We start from the raw sequence: 19,860 nt of genomic DNA, 5'->3' as shown, positions 1-19,860 counted from the left end.
TATCCCTTTAGAAGCCTTTAATCTCTCCTGTCCGAGTGATTTTAAAATAAGATGCATTTTATTGTTAGCATATTTCATTAACTGATCATGTTTTCTTGTCTTAAACTAGTAAAATCAAACTTCTAAATTCAATGCTATGAAAAATTGTGAAGTAAAATTTAAAACAATCTTGTATGAGGAGGTTATGAAAACTACGCTTGATTGTTCCACCAGTTAAGTTGGTATTGGATGCACCCAGTTATTCAGAAAACAATCCGGAAGAATTTGGGAAACATAATTGCGGAGAATAAACAAATTCAAATAGTACCAAATTATCCTGGTTTTGGTGGATAATTGGGTGCATCCAAACACCTCCTAAAGAAAATAATTTCGAGGAATTAATTTGCGAAATCAGATTCCCAGCTCCCTCAATCCAAACACACTGTAACAACAACTAGTTGAGTCCATACATCCGGGACTAGGAATGTTAATGGATATCAAGTCCGATTAGTTGTATTCAATAAATCAAATATGATCTGAATATTAATCAGATTCGGAGTTAGTATGCAGATTTGCATCCGAATCTGAATCCAATTCTGAAAGTTTTTTATCCAACCCTTTGCTATGAAATATAACAGATTACCCAATTTGACATGGATTTGGCATTGCCTCTTCCCCATCTGAATCTCAACCTGATTAGGTTAGATCCCATAAGTTTGGATTAGGTAATGCCTAGATCCAACCCGAGTTCAACCTTGTTTCCAGACCTAAAGATCAAGTGCAATATGATTGCATAAATATTTGTGCATTAAGCACCCATCGCCCTCCATCAGGTGCTTAATGCACAAATATTTGTGCAATCAAATCACATTGCACATGATCTTTTCCCGCCGCCAAGGCTGTTGACGAGGGTAGGTTTTTTCGTAATATCATAACAGTCCGAGGGGCGTTTCGATCTTTTCCCGCGGAAAGATTTATCGCTGAAATCAGAAGGCTCTCCGCCACTGAAATCCCTCTCTTGCTTTCCTTCTTTCACGCTCTTCTTCAGTGAAGAGACTGAAGACGAAGAAAGAGAGCTCCAAATGGCGTCTCCCTCGAAACCCTAACCTCTAGCCCACTGTTCGTACACTCCATGGCGTCCATCTCGGCCTGCCTCACCCTCACGGCCAAGGATCGCCATATCCTCTGGCTGCCCGTCCTCCGTGGGCCTCCTGATCCCCTTCGCCGGAGACGGCCGGCTGACACTCTCGGAAATTCCTGCCGATTTCGAATCCCTAGTGTCGGATTCCCTCCTCTCAGGGCGAGCCTCCAAGCCTCGGCCGATTTCAAGCCCGGAGCTCGAGTCGAGAGCGATCGGCTGCCGTCGGATGTTCGCAAGCGGGCTATGGAGGCCATCGAGTCGTTCGGCGGACGGGTGATGATCGGAGACGTAGCCAGCAGGGCCGGTCTCAAGCTCGACGAGGCGGAAAGAGCGCTTCAAGCTCTAGCGTCTGATACTGGAGGGTTTTTAGAGGTAAATTATCTGGAATTTCGGCTCAAATTAAGGTTTATGATCATACGGAATTCGATAGGTTGATGCAGAAGCATGACTGTACTGGGTTAAATTGTCAATGGAGATTGTACTTCCGTTGACATTGAGATTGTTGTATGTATGGTTTGTGAATATCTTGCATTCTTGTGTTGATCTTTTTGTTTTGATAAACAAGTTTTGGATGGTCCCCAGTGAGATTTAAACTTGGTAGTGCAACTCAACTGAGTCTGGCTATCTTTCTTTATTCTTGTCAATATGATTGACAAGCATATGCTGCATTTGTAATTTCCGTTCTTCTTTGAAAATTTGTAAGTTTTGGCTTTGTGAAAGCAATCTTTTTCAAGATTGTGTTGACAGGTCTCCGATGAGGGTGATGTTCTTTATGTCTTCCCAAGGGATTATCGATCCAAGCTTGCTGCAAAATCTGTTAGAATGAAAATTGAACCTCTGCTGGACAAATCGAAGGTTTGCCTATTCCTCATGTATTTAATTTGTACTGTAAGCATGTTTTGTCTACTTACCTTAATAAAGTTTAAATTATGCTTTTCCAGGCTGTAGCTGAGTACTTGATTCGGGTTTCCTTTGGAACAGCACTAATTGTCTCAATTGTTCTTGTTTACACTACAATCATTGCTCTTATTTCAAGTAGAAGGTAGTTTCTAAACTCTTCATGGCGTCAATAAGTGAAAAGTTCTATCTCCAATTTACTAGTTTAGTGATTCTTTTTGAATTCTTTTTTTTTTGTTGCTACTTTGTTTGTCACAGCGATGAAGACAGTCGTGGAAGACGAGAAAGAGGCTATAGCCCAGGCTTTGCTTTTTTTTTTCGACCGTCTGATTTATTTTGGTAATTGCATACATTTTTCCTTGTAACTTCTTAGGTTTTCATTCTCTGTTTCATTAGATTAGTGAATTTCCTTCAAATAAAGCAGAATGGATTGTTTTATTAGTTTATTTTTTACATAAGGGAGTTGCATTATTTTATTTCAGCCAACTTCATCCATGTGCCCTCAGTTTAGCCACTAGACTGACCTGAACTTCCTTAATACCGATGGTAAGGTTTTCCCCTGCTTCCTCAGGAGGGCATTGCTGTGCTGGTACGCTGATTGAATAAGTCAATATTCTCATCCCATACCAGCATATGGTTGTTGTCCTCTGTGCGTGGGGTCTTTAACTAGAGTTAGTAGAAGTGCCTATAATAAGTGGGAAACACCCTTTCCTGAAGCTTTCTTGGGAAGCCCGAGTGCTTCCAAAATGTGATGGGAATCTTGCTTCCCTCACTCTGCTTTACTCTTCCTCCATGCTTTCCTAAGCGTTTCCTATGCACTTCTCCACACTTCCGTTGTGCTTCTCTTCAATTTGTAACCATCTTTTCTAGATTTTGAAAAAAAAAATAATTTTTACATGATGTTCAAGAATAAACCATTTTATTTTAGTTTTTAAATCAAATATTGTAATATGTTAAAAAAAGGTAGCTAGGAATCTGAATTAAAAAGAGTTAAAACTATTAAAGAGTAAAATAAATTTATGGTTTACGTTCTTTTCCTTTTAGACTGTTCTCTTCTCTGGAATCCAATAATTTCTGTGTACATTTTCTTAGTATGATGACTAATTATTTTAGGATTGACAATGCACTCATCAGGAAACAACGAATGACAACATTGACTTTTTTGTTATTTAAAACTCAAAAGCTAATGTTATGTAGTTAGGGCTGCGAAACAAGCCAAGATTCTTGTGGCTCGGCTCATGTTTGGCTCCCAAAGATCTCGTTCAAACTCATAAAATAAACACGGCAATCTGAACATGAACAATACGTACTTGGCTCGGCTTGACTCATACAAGCTCGTTAAGTAGTAAAAATATATTTTAGATATATCTACATCATATAGTATATGTAAAACATATGATTGAACTACTTGGTTTGCAAAAACGGTAAAATCTTTTTACTTCTAGCTCCAAAACAATGCATTTTTTTGTAATCCTATTTCTTTCAACTCAAACAATGTATTTTTTATGTAAACAAGCCAGCTTGAACTCGGCTCATTTAACTCAGGCTAATTATGAGTTCGAGTTCGGATTGGCTCACCAAAAGAGTTAGCCAAGCTTGAACAGTTCAAGCTCGGCTCATTCGGCTTGTTTACCAGCCCTATATGTAGTACTATAATTGTAAGTATTATTTAATTTTAGATTTTCTTTAAAATTATAACTCCTTAATTTCATATCACAAAAATAACATGAATGATATGTTTTAATTAGTTAAAAAATAATACATATCGGTTTCTCATTTTATTTCATTTTTTACTAAAAGTTCTTTTTCTTGTTTTGTTCTCATCTGATTACCCCTGTTTTGCATCACATTCTATGTTTTGGTTCTTACTTGATTCTTGTTTCACTTCTAAATTGTTCTCTGCTTCTTGGCTCTTAGATTGTTTAAAATGCTCTGCTTATCATTTTTGCTTTCCATATCATGTCCCACTTCTGCTTCCCAGCCTGACAACCTTGGCCTGGAGTCGTGTGCCTGAGGGCGCTCTTGTGCAAACATGCTATTCTAATGCTATAAAATCAAAGTCCATATTCTGCATTTTCTAACTCATATCTGAGATTTTTCTCTTGCCAATAATAATATATAATTTACATCTGAATGGAGATCTAAGTGATATTGCTCTTAACCTTGTGAATGTATTTCAGGTACTGGGATCCATATTTCTATCGGAGGCGACAGATAAGGACAGAGGATGGGATGAATTTTGTTGAATCTGTAATATGAACTGGTTGAGTTATTTTTCTGTTTGTTGTCATGTTCTTGCTGTCACAGAACTTCAATGAACTTTAAATTGCTATATGTATAGGTTTTCTCATTTGTTTTTGGTGATGGAGATCCTAATCAAGGAATTGAAGAAGAGAGATGGAAAATGGTGAGTTCTCAAGTAGCAACATTTAGTTGCATTTGGATGTTCAATATTTAGATTTTATTAGTTACATAGAGCTGTTTTAGCTCAAGTAATTGGTTTATCATCATTTTGAGTATTTCTTTATTTCATGTTATTCAAGATCTAGATTAACCTCTGAAACCGGGAGTCATTATTGAATTTGCTTAATTACATCTTTGCTGATATTGGTAGTTGTAGGCTCATGTACCATTGGCCTACTGCAAGGTTCTCATTGTTCTCATTACATGTTCATAACTGAATCCTACTGGCATGTAATGGAAAGTCCACTTGGGCTCTATAGCCAATAACATACAGTTACTTTTGAGTTGAGTTTCTAATTATGTACTTCAGAGAAGCTGCAAAAAGAAAAACAGCTAATTTGCACACCTCTGTTTAGGTTATCTGGAGAAAATATTAAGCACAGTCACTGAGTATCTGAGTTTTTGAATTTAGTGCGTTTTTGAAGCTTTTTTAATAAAAATAATGGAACTCTGAAATATCATGATGGTGTTATGATTTTCCAAGAAATTTAGTTCTTTTGAAAATTTGAAAAATTTTCATTTAAAAAAAACTGTGATTTTAGTGGGAAAATTCACTATCTTTAATTACTCCCGTGAAAACCTTGCCAATGTTATCACATGACCAACATTGATGATTAGATTATGATACTTGAGCCATTTTGCTGGGTGTGCAATATTGGAGAATATCCAATTTTTGACGTTTGTACACTTCTATTTTCTTTGCCCTTTTATCTTTTTTTCTATGTTTTCTCATGGTTGCCAGCCATTGTAGAATATTCATAAGCTATTCTGTAATTTGTTCTGTAAGTCTGGGCTTTGTATGGATGATGTTCTTTTCTGTTTGACCTGCTCCTATACTTCTTTATGTTACCATTTCTTTTTCATCCATTCTGTAGGGCACTTTTTACTATAGTTTATTTAAAATTTTTGAGGACTCATGTATTCCATCACAGCTTGATATGAGATTTAGCTGCAATGTAGGGCTTAGATTCTCCAAAAGAAGAATTTCACCATGCCTTGAATGGACAGCTATCTTGTGCCATTCTTTGTGAAGAGTTTCATAAAAAAATGAGAAGTCCACGTTCTGTATTTTTAGTGGCATTCAATAACATTCTTTGTGGCAGCTATGCTAATTGAAATGACCATTTTACCTCTCTCATGGCTACTATAGCATCCTAGAAAGTGTAGACAACTGGTGTGTGTGTGTGTGTGGTACATTGTCATAGATATCGACAAACTTTAAAATAAAAAACGATTTTAAAGCAAAAGTAACATGATATTTTGAAAATATCAGATATTTAAATTTAGCACAATAATATTGGTAAATTCTTGGAAACTTATATTCATGTTTTATTTCTTCTTTGCTTAACATATATCTTTTCTTGTTTAATCTTCACGTTTTATTGCTTCCTTGCTTAACATATATTTTTTCTTATTTTCCAACTATTTTTAAATTTTCTAGTTTCCGAGATTCTCTGGAAATTTTGCTGATATTTATCGAAAAAAATGATAATACCCAGAGATTTTTTTTTTCTGGGATATAGCCAAGACTGATATTTGCGACTAAAAATATAATAGGAAAATTTTTAAAAACACATTTTTTATATCTTAAAAAGGCGCCTAAGTTTGTTGTTCATTAGTTAAAAACACCTTTCTGTCAATTTAACTTGTGTTATCATTAATCCAAGTTGAGTTAATAGAATAAAGTTACTGATTTACCCTTAAAATGAATTTTTTTACTGTTTAAAGCTGCACCTAAAGTTTTGGCGATAATCAATCACACACATAAGTTTTGACAATTCTGGAGCACATTCAACTGTAACTTTGATGGAAGTAAACTCTGGGCTTTTAAAATTAACCATGAAAAGTTTAGGTGTGTCTCTTGATTTTTGCCCAAAGTTTAGTGCATTTTTAAAAATTTTCTGTTATAATAATCTGTATTGGTGAATACAAACAGCACAAAAAGTAGGAAAGAAAAAGAAAACAAGTGTTATATATTTTGATAAAGCATGAAACATGAATCTTAATGTGCATTAGTAGCATTTTTTTTCATGTATAAAGTTTCTCCTATACTTTTGTTTGTTTTGTTGTATTTATCTTTCATAACTGCTTATAATTTTTTTTCAGGCCTTTCAGTACTAATGGGCTTCCACACATTTTTTCTGTTATTACAACTTGAAATGTTGTAGCATTTCTCTTATTTGATGGCTTCTTTTTTTTTTGCCAACGGAGATCCTGGCTCCAAGGATTCCGGGTTTCGATAATTTATGGTTTGGGAAATCTGAACCTCCATCGTTGTCATAACCATCAATTCTGATAGGCCAAAATGCTGCTTCATGACTCTTTTGTTTGATGCCAGTAAACTGAATCTATGTAGTCTCTTTCTTCTTCCTCGTGCTTTAACTGCAGACAGCATCTGATTTGTTTTTTGTTATTTAGGTTGTTTCCATTGAGGAATTTTCTTTTGGTACTTCTTCCCTAGATTTAGGGAATTACCTTTTTCCTTTTTGATCTGTGATGACAGATTGGAGAGTACATAGCTTCTAATGGTGGTACTGTGACAGCTGAAGAACTTGCTCCATATCTTGATGTGCTTCCTGTGGAGGAAACAAAGGTATCTAAGGCAGTAGGATAATGCATGAAAGTTGTGTTGTTTGATTTGTTTGTTCCAGATGGATCTGAATCAGATTGTCATGCTAGAGATATTCTGATAAACAGATTGTACTCTTTCAGAGTCAAGCTCTAGTTTTATAGTTTTAAATTCATTATTGTCTACATAGCATGGTTGATTGACATTTGATTCACATCAAGTTCCTCATCAAGGGATTCTTGTTTGAACCCTTTACAGTTCTAGTGAGTCAAATCCCTTGATGTGTGTTTGTGATGCGCACACAGACACACACAGGATTATTGTTTGGTGTTGGTATTTTGTTTGTGATGCATAATTTATACTGTCACATGGATATGGCTATGGATATGGGGATAATGCCATTTTTTTGGAGTTTTCAATATCACTAGAATATAAGGGGACATGATACCGGGGTGAAAAAGTGTTAAAATGTACATTATATAATTGTTTTTATACATATTATATATATGTATGCATATGTCTATACATATTAATGTTTGTGTATATATATTATGTTATCTTCTATTTGTTTATTTGGGTAGAATTGGAATTACTTTTTTGTTTTTATTTATCTTTTTTTGTATGGCAGTTAAATATATTGGTATATATATGTATACTTATATACATACCTATATTTACCTATATATATACATATATGAGTGTATATATTGTATATACTATGTCACACAGACACTCCATTTTGCCCTCCGAACCCATGTCGACACGTGTGTGGATGTCGACATGTATCTTGGAGATGTTGTGGATGTCGAAGGAGAAAAAGAAGATAATGATGATGAAAACGATGATTATGATTATTGAGGTTTTATCATATAATATGTTAAAAAACTTGGTTATTTAACACTTAATTGTTCTTAAACTTGGTTATTTTGTTTTTATTTATGTAATATGAAAGTATGAGTCTTGTGTCATGTTCTTAATTGAAAAATATTTAATATTTTGCATTGTTCTTGTGAGATCTGCATGCAATATTATCTATAATTCTATATTAGTTGATGCTTGATGATGTCTTATACAGCTCATAGAGACATAAACATAAATGCTTCATATGTGATTTTATGGTTGTATTTTTTGTAATTCATCATTGTATCATGTGATATGATTTTTTTAGATTTTTTGCTATTTTTCTGATTTTTTTTTATTTAAAAATTACAATACGTTTATGATATGGTATAACTATGGGCCCGATCAATACGGGTTATGATACAATACATACAACCTTGGTTGGGAGCATCCCAACGACAATGTGGATCCCATATAGCCTATATAAAGGGGTTGAAACCATGGTTGCCAATCGAGGAAGCGGGAGTGGGAAGCAAGGCACTTTCAAAATTTTAGGAAGCGGGAAGCGTGGGACGACTTAGAAGCGAATCACGAACCGTCTCGGAAGTGACCTAGGAAGCGAACCAGAAGTGACCAAGGAAGCGAACCGGAAGCGACCTAGGAAGCGAAGGGGAAGCGAAAAAAAAGAAAAAAGAGGGAAGCGCTCTTCCCATAAATGGAAGCGCATTTCCCATAAAAGGGAAGCACACTTCCCATAAAAGGGAAGCACGCTTCCCATTTATGGGAAGCGCGCTTGCCAAAAAAAAGAGATGCTTCCCCATGCATTTCGGAAGCACGACGTTTCGCGCTTTCGAAACACGTATCGGTGAAGCGATCTTCCCCTACTGCATAGGCGCTTTCGGTAACTCTGGTTGAAACCCCTTCTTGTAATCAATGTTTTTTCTTAAGCATTTTGTTAGATAATAAAGATTTATTTTTTAATTGTTGATGTTCTATTAATTGGCCTTTAGTAGTCATTATATGCACTTTTGTGCTTTTGTGTTTATATTGGCTTTGCCCTTTGTATTGTCCTTTAGTGGACTTATATTTGTGCTTAAATACATTGTATTTTGTATTTTCGCTTGTTTCATGACATGGTATGAGAGCTTCTTGGGTTCTTGGACCTCAGAACGCGGTGCTCGTGGTGATCAAGGGAGTAAGTGTTCGTGATTGGTGTGATCGTGTTCATCTTCTTGCCTTTCTCTCTCTCATGGAGCAAAAAACAAAGTTTGAACTCTCTTTAAAGGTCAATGGGACTAACTATATGATGTGATCCGCCGCAATGGAGAACTACTTCAAAAGGAAGAAGCTTTGGGGTACGTGATGAGTTTTAGTAGATGCAGCTCCTTGTACGTCTGTTTTCTTCTTTGCGATGAACTCTGGTGGGACTGAAATTGATCCATCCAGATGACCAAAGAGATCTTGGCTCCTGATAAAAGGAACTATTTGTCTCTTCCAACTCAGGAAATTTGAATTGTTTAATTTTTCATAGGCAAGTTGGCTAAGGAAGTTTGAGGAGAGACCGAACTGAGTTGAAGAAGAATCCATGATTACGGGATACGTAAATATGAAAGGAAAATACTCAAAAAAAAAAGCAAGTGAACCTGTTACAACCGAATTTGAATCTGCAACTGCAATGAATATGCTGTTCCTTTTTTTTTTTTTTTGAAACAGGGATTAGATCACGTGAGTATTGCAATGAACTTCAATGTTCATGAACTGGATCATTTGAACACGCCGTGTTCGATTAGCATTAATAGACCTTTAAGAAAAGATCGTTACACGAGGATCACGATAAAATCGTGTTTTCAGACTTATCAAGAATCAATTTTTCAGATGAGAGAATAAGAAAACAAAATAAAAGAAATCATGATTCTAAGATGAAGGATCACAACGAATAGTTTCCAAATTGACGATTCAAGAAAACACGAGTTTCAAAATTTGTATACGATGGGTAGTCTCAGAGACACGTGAACAACTTCTAAAAGAAAAGCGAAAGTCACAATTTGGGTGAAGATGGGAAGAAAGGATGCTGCCTGTTGCAGCCGATTTGAAGGAAGAATAGATTTTTAATAAAAAGGGGGTGTGTTTCAGATGAGAACACGACCAATAAATTTTTAATAAAAAGGGTGTGTTTCAGATGAGAACACGACAACACTTTTAAGAAGAGATGGGGATGAGAAGAAGAGATCGTATTTAGGGAAAATAATACGATAACACAGATTTCACCAGAAAAGAAAAATAAAGAAACGATGAAGGAAGGATATTTCCTGATTAAAAGCAGACATTAATATCTGTGTTCATACCTTTTGAAAATAATACCAAGCCCTAGATCCAACTTTGCTTTGATACCATGTTAGATCTTGAGTTTCCACCAGAGCCGATCTGCAATAGGAGCAAAAAGGTGGAAGAAGAGGAAGACGACAGGGCGTTATGAGATGAAATAGGTTCACGTCTTTTTTTCATAATCATACGTGACCTAATAGTTGATATTTATACATAGCACAAGTTACAGAACAATTTGGTAGTAAACAATATTATAAGAATGACACTGCAAGGAAGTCAAACACGCAAAACCCAGTTTGGGTCTGGATCAGACCCAAACTAGTCCAACCTATTTCACGATACTTAATAATTACAACTTTAAATAAAAAGGAAAAAAAAGAAAAGAAAAAAAATAATAAATAAATAAAAGAAAAACCTAAAAAAAAATGGTATAAAGAAATTACCAAAATACCCCTATCGGGTTTTTGGATGTACAATAAAAAAAACAAAAGTATATATATATATATATATATATTAACACTCTCCTCAAACTTTATGTGGGGATAGCAGAAAGTCTGAAGATACAAAGGAAGGATTCCAAGTCGTCAAGACAAGAGTCTTCAATAGAAGTCATCATTTTTATAGCATATGAAAGAATTTTGCAAATGTCAAGCCTTCAATTGTCTTTAATGATCATCTCCAAGCACCTTCTATGATATATCATAGGTACTTCTTTCATCTCTGAACAAACCAAAGAGCTACAAGTAAAAAATATCTTTGCATTTCAATCAAGTAGAATATTTCAAACAAGATGAATCAAGAAAACATTGATAAAGAGGAACATATGATTCATCAAGACAATCATGCAAAAGATATTCTACGTATTTCAATCGAGCACTATGTGAAAATATCATTAAGATGATTAAACTCAAACACACTTTGATAAACTCACTATATTCTTAAGGAAATATATATGCACAAATGCACAAGAAATACTCACAAAGGAGTTCAATATGCACAAAAACATAAAAAATATCTCTTCTTATTGAGTCAACACTAAAGAGCTTTAAGAAAAGCTTCATGCATTAGAAATGTCTTCAAAGAGACAATGTTCATTCAAGAACTAATTCCTCACAAAGGGATGTGCACAAGGGCACACGAAAGAAAACATGTTTAATACATATAAATCAATAATGAAGAGACAATTAATTTTATCAATAAAAGATGATTTTAATAATTTTTTATACTCCTTAGGATGAAACGAAATCAATGCCAAAAAGGTAAAATTAAGTGATTTTCAAATATGCATATATATATATATATATTATCAATGATATGAACTTTTATCGACAAATATTTTTCTATGCAAGGAAAAAACAAGTAGTAAGGATAAAAAAATTATTACCGAATTAAAAAGAAATCTCACATGATAAAATGCAAATCAAAACCAAATTATAAATTCCCATAAATATGGAATTTTGCAAATCTCAACAATAATTCATCCATTACAAGCAGTCACCTCATTAGACCTCCAAAACCCACAAATCAAGTGTATAAGCGATTAGAATAAAAACATAAATATAATGTCACTAAAGGGCCAAAGACACACACGAAGGTGTGTATAAATACCTTTTGTCTACATATAATGATATTTGAAGTGAGTGTATCAACGACTAGAACAAAAGTACAACAACCAACAATGGGCTAAAAGTCACATACAAAGGTGTGAACAAACATCTCTTGTCTACATATAATGACATTCAAAATCAAGTATGTTCAGTGACTAGAACAGGAGTACAAAGTCAACTATGGGCTAAAAACACACACAAAGGTGTGACTAAACATCTCTCGTTTACATATAATAACACTTAAAACAAGTGTATCAGCTATTAGAGCAAGAACACAAAGCCAACAATGCGCTAAAAACACACACGAAGGTGTGAACAACATTTCTTGTCTACATATGATGACACTTAGATAAGAGGCATAAAAACACTTGAGGCAAGAAAGCTTGTAATAGAAATGCAATTAAAAGGATATCAATTTTTCAATATATCTCGAAACACTATGGTTTCAAAAGTTATTCATCTATCACAGGTACACATAATTAAGAGCATCCATAACAAAGTCAATGGCCAAAGAACAATCAAGTGATACAACACACTTACAAATAGAGATCAGACAACATGTCATTTATAGTCAAAACTACAAGTTAACCATCTAAAAAGACATAACACGAGGTGCACACAACTCACCCCAACAAACATCTCTGTAACAAGGCCAAAAAAATTGATGCATTATATAATGTTTGTGATGGACAATATAAATGCCATAAGAAAGCAACAAACACTTATGGAAATCATTTTCCAAATAGGTGATTTTATAAAGAAAGTCGATTTGAAAAAATCAAATCAAAGATCCAATACTGGTAGATAATCAATCATATGCACAACAATATGCCTTATGACAATAATTTTTCATAAACACGGATCATGCTTAACATAATCAATTCTTCAAAATGAAGACATTTATACCAAAAAGTCTTATTATGCAACAAACACAACATGAAATATTAAGCAATGCTATGTGTAAAAACTGATTTGAAATAATCCAAGAGTCAAATCAAGCCTTAACTATGATAGATATAAAGTGCAATTATATGCACACCAAATGATAATAGATGCAATTTTATGTAATACAAGATGTCGAATGACAATAATCTCAAATGAGCAAATAACAAATTTAGGCCAATATAGGCATTCTTAATAAAGGTGGTAGGATTATGAAGTTTCAAAATCTCATGTGAAAAATCATGAAGTCTACAATTGAAACTTCAAATGATGCTCATAACCAATCTCAAAAGAACCACAAAGGTTCACAAATATTAATGTATCTTTGAAATATATCATGTAAGAAAAAGGAAATCCACAAATGTATCTATAAAAGATACTCACAAACAATCTTCTCAAAACAACATAAAATTGCACTAAGGCACAAATCTAGAAAATCAAATATTTATTGAGAAAAAATTCAAAAACTCATAAGTTTACCAAAAACATATGACTTAAAAGGTTAAAACCAACTCATAATTCAATAATTATGCAACAAGCATTAATAAAATCCATAAATTTTACAATGAGACAAACTCTGGAAGGCAATTATGCAACAATCAAATTGAAGAATCTTTAAGAGCATCAAGATGCAAAGAAAATAACCATATTTCATATGATAGTAATACAAGACCATTCTTTTTAATAAAAAACTAGTCTTAATTCAACATGCGTCATAAAAAAAACTTTTCTAAACAAGTATTGCTCATATAAAATGACGCATTAGATAAGCCTTGTTAAAGGGAATTAAAACTTAATAAGATTTTTTCATAGATGATATATGTTAAGATTTTTTTTGAAAAACACACAATATTATAAGAAGCCACATATAAGATTTTTTAGTGGATAAGCACATACCTTAAATACGAAACAACAAATATTATGAGAGTGTAGAAGAGTATCTGATCAATAGTTTTACACTACATGTCTCACAAAAATTTTAATCTCAACATAACTTTCTTTAAATACTTACCATTTATATAAAAGGTATGCATACAAACAAAGTTAGGCATAAAATATAAATTCAAAGCTCCTATGTCATAAATTTTTGCCGACCCATTAAAGCAAGTTTTGAGTAATTATATATCTAGTTTTTCGAAAAACAAGTTCACCGGTTTTAAAAAATTATCATTCAAAATTTTCAAAAAACATACAAAAAAGTGTATATACGAAAAAGCAAAGGTTCAATTAAGCATCAAGTAATACAAACATTAAATGTGCAAAATACATTTTGATTTATTTATTTATTATTATTATTTTTTAATAAAAACATCACGACATGAAAAACACATACATATAAATTATCAAGGGAGTAGATATTTCTTCATAATGCATGATACTTAAGGAAAAAGAATGCATACCGAATAACTTTAAGAAAAAAAAGAGAAAAATGAATACTTCGCCATTTTTCTTAAAATTTCTTGAATAACACGCTTCCCGATGCACCAAAGAACAACTCGATCACTACCTTGCTCTGATACCATGTTAGAAAGTATGCAGAAATTTATAATAAGAATGCTTAATGCATTCACATGATCCATTAGTTGACAAACAAGAACCCACAATGGGGAATATTGAAAAGATCCACTAAGGAACAACACAAAAAGCCTTCAAAGATGCGACACTTAAAAAATATGGATCTTTATTGAGTGAGGGCTTCAAAAGCCATAGTTTACAAGAGGGAGAACCCTCGAATTTATAGAGGAAAGGAAGAGTGAGAGAGGGACCACATGGGGCTCCCTTCTAGCCATTCGGAGCCCCAACGACTAGATGGGTGGGGCCCCATGTGGTCCTATTATAACTTTAAATAAAAAAAAATAAATAAAAAAAATAAAAAAGGAAAATCAAAAAATAAAATGGTACAGAGAAATTACCAAAATACCTCTATCAGGTTTTTAGATGTACAATAAAGAAAAGAGAAGTATATATATATATATGTATATATATATATATATATTTAATAGGTGCCTACTCACCCAGAGGGTATATTGTCATAAATGAAGCTTGTTGTTGATATTTGTATTAGGTTGGGTATTTTAGATGACAAAAAGGTGGATACTTGTATCCATACAAAAATTTTCCTTTGCGGGATCCTTTTGTATTTCAACATTTTTGAATGAAAAATCTTTTTAGAACCTTCGTTTTTTAAAAAGATGAGAAATAGGGACTCGCTCGTCGGTACGAGGTTTGACCGTTCCTAGCGCTTTTACGAGGGGTAATTGAACCAATGATCGAATAAATCCCTTTTGCTTTGCCTAAATTTGATTAAGAAATTATTTTAAAATCCTAAATGCATATTGAATCATGCTTGTGCTATGAACTTTTTAAAAAATGAAGATTTAAAATATGATGTATGCTTTAAACTCATTTTGATTTGAAAATACTTAGAAAATATTATAATCCCAAGTGAATTTCGAAATTTAGTTGAAAATACAGTTTGAAAAATATTTAAAAATGTTTTGAAATGACTTTAGAAAACTATTTAAAGTAAAATTCGAAATGGAAATTAAGATTTGAAATTTTAAATGAAAAATGAAAATGAAAATTGAAATAAAAATTGAATTTGAAATTAGAATTGATATTGAAATTGAGATTTGAAATTGAATTTGAAGTTTGAAAATTGAAATTAAAGTTTAGATTTTTTGAAATTGAAATTTAACTTTGAAATTGGAAATGAATTTGGAATTTGGAATTTGGAATTTAGAATTGAAGTTAGAATTTGAATTTGGATTTTAAAATTAGAATTTAAAAATGAATTTAGAAATTGAAATTTGGAATTTACAAATAAACTTTGAAATTGGATTTCGAAATTGAAATTAGAAATTGAAATTAGATTTTGAAAGTGAAATTGAAATTAGAATTAGAATTAGAATTAGAATTTGAAATTGAAATTCAGGATTGTGAAAATAAATTTAAGTTTATTTTGAAAATAAGTTTTTGTAAATGAGTTTCGAAAATCACTTGAAATATTTTGAAATTTGAGATACTAAAATAATTTGAAAATGAGAAATAATGAAGTGATGTAATTTTATGATGAATATATTTAATAAAAGAAATTCAAAAGATTTTATTTGAAAAGATAATTTTGTATTTTTACATAATTTAAAATAAAATTAATCTTCAATGCATTCATAACTATGGCAACAAATATGTCTCAAATTAATTTAAATTTTAAATTATGATAGAAGAAGAAAAGAAAACTAATTTTCGAAAATATGATGTTTTTAAAAAAGGATCTAAAGTATAGGTCGAATTTTATTCAATAAAAGATAAAAAAATCTTAAGTATTGTTCGCATTCTGACTATGGCCAAAAATCTGAATCGTCTACTTAAGATTATTTACCTCTTATTAGAATGGTGCACGTGTCATTCGTGTTTCACCATAGTGGCCTTTTGAAAAATAAAAATAAAAATAAAATGCCACAATCAATTGCGAAGATTCAAAATACAACTATATGCTCATCCATTTTAATCTATGTAAAAAAATAGAAATTCTCATTAAATGAAATTATTATAACCCCAAATTTAAAATGACTATTGAATTTTCCTAATCTAAAAGAGAAACCGGTATCTTTCGTGCTTCTCTGCAAAACACAAGATGATACGAAGCAACGGAGATACGAGATACAAGAACGTAAAGTAAAATGTGCGAGAAAATACATGCGAAAAATGGATGCCAATTAAGATGCGCTAAATGAAAATTATATTGTGAAATTAGAGATGCAATGATATGAATGTGTAAGGATTGAATGAGAATGCAATAATGGAATTATTGACAAACTTAAACATTAACAAGCATTTATCTTTAAAATTGAAAGAAGATGAAAATTTTGATTAAGAACTACTAAATGGCAAGAAATAAAAGATTGAATATAACAAATGAAATTATAGGGTAAAATGAAAGAAATATAACATGGATAATATGCAAAATGTATAGGATGAAATGCATATGCATATGCTGAGAATGAAATGCATATGCATATCCTAAAATGCAATGCATATGCTAAGATGAAATGCATATGCATATGTATATGCTAAGATGCAATGCATATACAACAACAACAACAACTACGCCTTCATCCCAAAACAATTGGGGTCAGCGATATGAACCAAAAAAGAAATTCATTTTGGGTCTTCCACATGAATCCTTTTCCTCCAATCATTTCTATCCAACGCCATGTCCTCGGTGAGGTTCAAAGCATTCATATCCTTTCCTATCATCTCCATCCAAGTCTTCCTAGGCCTACCCCGACCTCTTTTAACTAATATATTTTCCCATTTCTCCAACCTTCTAACTGGAGCATCATTAGGCCTTCGCCGAATATGTCCAAACCACCGTAAACGATTCTCTCGCATCTTATTTTCAATGGGTGCAACACCTACCTTCTTACGTATCTCTTCGTTCCGAATCTTATCTTTTATTGTATTTCCACACATCCATCTAAGCATCCGCATCTCAGCTACACTCATTTTTTGAATATGATGTCTCTTGGCAGCCCAACATTCCGTACCATATAGTAAAGCGGGTCTAATAGTCGTCCTATAAAACTTTCCCTTCAACCGCAATGGCATTCTACGATCGCACAGCACTCCAATAGCACTTTTCCATTTCATCCACCCAACCTTTATCCTATGATTTACATTTTCATCAATTTCTCCATACTTTTGAATGATGGATCCCAAATATTTGAAATAATCATTCACCGGTATATCTTGCTCACCAAGCTTCACTACACTCCCATCACTACTTCGTTGCTTACTAAACCGACATTCCATATATTCAGTCTTACTCTTACTCAACTTAAAACCTCTAGCTTCCAATGTCTGTCTCCATAATTCTAACTTAGCATTAACCCCAGCTCTAGACTCATCAATCAAAACAATATCATCAGCAAACAACATACACCACGGTACACTTTCTTGAATTGATCTCGTAAGCTCATCCATCACTATCGCAAATAGGAAAGGGCTTAAAGCAGATCCTTGATGTAACCCAACCGTTATCGGAAAATTGGTTGTCACCCCTCCACAAGTGCGGACATTGGTTACTACTCCTTCATACACATCTTTAATTATACTAATGTACTTGAGAGAAACACCTTTCTTCATCATTGTCCACCAGAGAACGTCCCTAGGTACTCTATCGTATGCCTTCTCTAAATCAATAAAAACCATATGCAAATCTTTGTTCCTCTCTCTATATCTTTCAATAAGTTGTCTAAGAAGATGTATAGCTTCCATAGTTGATCTTCCACGCATAAAACCAAATTGATTCTCCGATACCATGACAACCTTCCTCAACCTAGACTCAATCACCCTCTCCCAAAGTTTCATAGTATGACTCATGAGTTTTATACCACGATAGTTTGTGCAATCTTGTATATCACCCTTATTCTTATATAAAGGCACCAAAGTACTCTTTCTCCACTCATTAGGCATCTTATTTGTTCGCCAAATCAAGTTAAAAAGATTTGTCAACCATTCTAAACCTTTCTCTCCCAAGCATTTCCAAGCCTCGATAGGTATACCATCTGGGCCAACTGCCCTTCTTGATTTCATTTTCTTCAAAGCCTCTGCAATTTCTTTCTTTTGAATCTTGCGCATGAAGTCACGATTTATCTCATGAAAAGGAATGGAGAAGTCTCCAAGATCTTGAGCATGACTATCATTAAATAGCTTATCAAAATAATCTTTCCATCTCTCCTTAATCTCCTCATCTTTGACTAAAACCCTTTGCGTTTCATCTTTGATACATCTAACCATACCCAAATCCTTCGATTTCCTATCTCTCATCTTTGCAAGCCTATAAATATCCTTCTCGCCTTCTTTGGTATCCAACTTGTCATAAACCTCCTTATATACCTTAGCCCTCGCGTTTCGAACAATTTTTTTAGCTTCCTTCTTTGCTATCATATACTTCTCCAAATTCTCATTATCACGACTCTTACTTAGATTTCTATAACACTCTCTTTTAACCTTAATAGCTAATTTGACATCCTCGTTCCACCATGATGTATCCTTACCTAGTGGTGCACCGCATATGCTAAGATGAAATGCATATGCTAAAATGCAATGCATATGCTAAGATGAAATGCATATGCTAAAATGAGATGCAAAGATGCAGGTAGAATGTAAAGATGTTGTAATAAAATGCAAGGATGCCGTGAAACAGGAAATGCAAAGATGCTGTGAAACAGGAAACATAATGAATGCTTTAATGCAGTACAAGGATGCTGTGAAACAAAAAATGCAAAGATGTAGTAATGAAGTGCACATATGCAGTGAAACAGGAAACAAAATGAATGTTGTAATGCAGTGCAAGGATGCTGTGAAACAAGAAATGCAAAGATGTAGCAATGAAATACACAGATGCAGTAAAACAGGAAATGCAAAGATGCTGTATAAATGATGCCAGAACTGAAAAACATGATGCACATGAAAGCTGCAGTGAACTACCTGCGGGTTCATATCAGCCAACGCATACAAAGGTGATGAAATGCATTTCAGATGCAACACGATGAAGATGATAACATGATGCAGCAAATCAAAACAAATGATAAAAACAAAATCGTCAGAAATGCTCACGATGTAGAGTATGCAGAAAAATAAAATTGATGAAACAAATTGCAAAAATAAATGTAAAACGTGAGATGCATTTGGGGAAATGAAATCAACACAGTAGATGCTGGAATGAGGTGTCGATGCTGGATTTCACAGCAGATTCAAAAGGATTCATGGCAGAACAACGAGATTTCTCACGGCAAATCAACGAATTTCTCACGGCAGATCAAATCCGATGCTGATTTGATGCCGTGATGCTAATATAGAAGATGAATCAATGTAATGCTGTGAAAGGGGGTGAACAATGCGGATGAGATCACTATGATGCAGAGTGGATGAGATGTACGGTGTTGAAAAGGGAAATTGCAATGCTGAATGAACACGATGCGATGAAATGAAATGGAAAATACAACTAGGATACAATGGAATTCATATGCTATGCGGTATAGAGGATAAATTGCCGTGGGATGCAATGATGCAAGGGATGATAAACAGGT

General features: G+C 33.4%; 1 protein-coding gene across 1 annotated transcript in view; it reads left to right on the top strand.

Annotated features, from left to right (window-relative positions):
• Positions 1-984: 984 nt before the first annotated feature.
• LOC149814268 (uncharacterized protein At5g03900, chloroplastic-like) overlaps positions 985-19,860 on the top strand; it is a 36,181-nt gene continuing 17,305 nt past the window's right edge. Inside the window, exons 1-7 of the mRNA XM_089988593.1 lie at positions 985-1,492; positions 1,868-1,975; positions 2,062-2,162; positions 2,276-2,356; positions 4,198-4,267; positions 4,359-4,424; positions 6,984-7,073. Of these exons, the coding sequence (XP_089844719.1) occupies positions 1,112-1,492; positions 1,868-1,975; positions 2,062-2,162; positions 2,276-2,356; positions 4,198-4,267; positions 4,359-4,424; positions 6,984-7,073 (897 nt within the window). The 5' untranslated portion in view covers positions 985-1,111. The remainder of the gene's footprint in view (positions 1,493-1,867; positions 1,976-2,061; positions 2,163-2,275; positions 2,357-4,197; positions 4,268-4,358; positions 4,425-6,983; positions 7,074-19,860) is intronic.

The sequence above is a fragment of the Nuphar pumila genome, chromosome 15 (genome assembly GCF_984573655.1).
Source record: "Nuphar pumila chromosome 15, dmNupPumi1.hap1.1, whole genome shotgun sequence".
NCBI classification, from domain to species: domain Eukaryota; kingdom Viridiplantae; phylum Streptophyta; class Magnoliopsida; order Nymphaeales; family Nymphaeaceae; genus Nuphar; species Nuphar pumila.
This window is presented reverse-complemented; position numbering and strand designations above follow the sequence as displayed.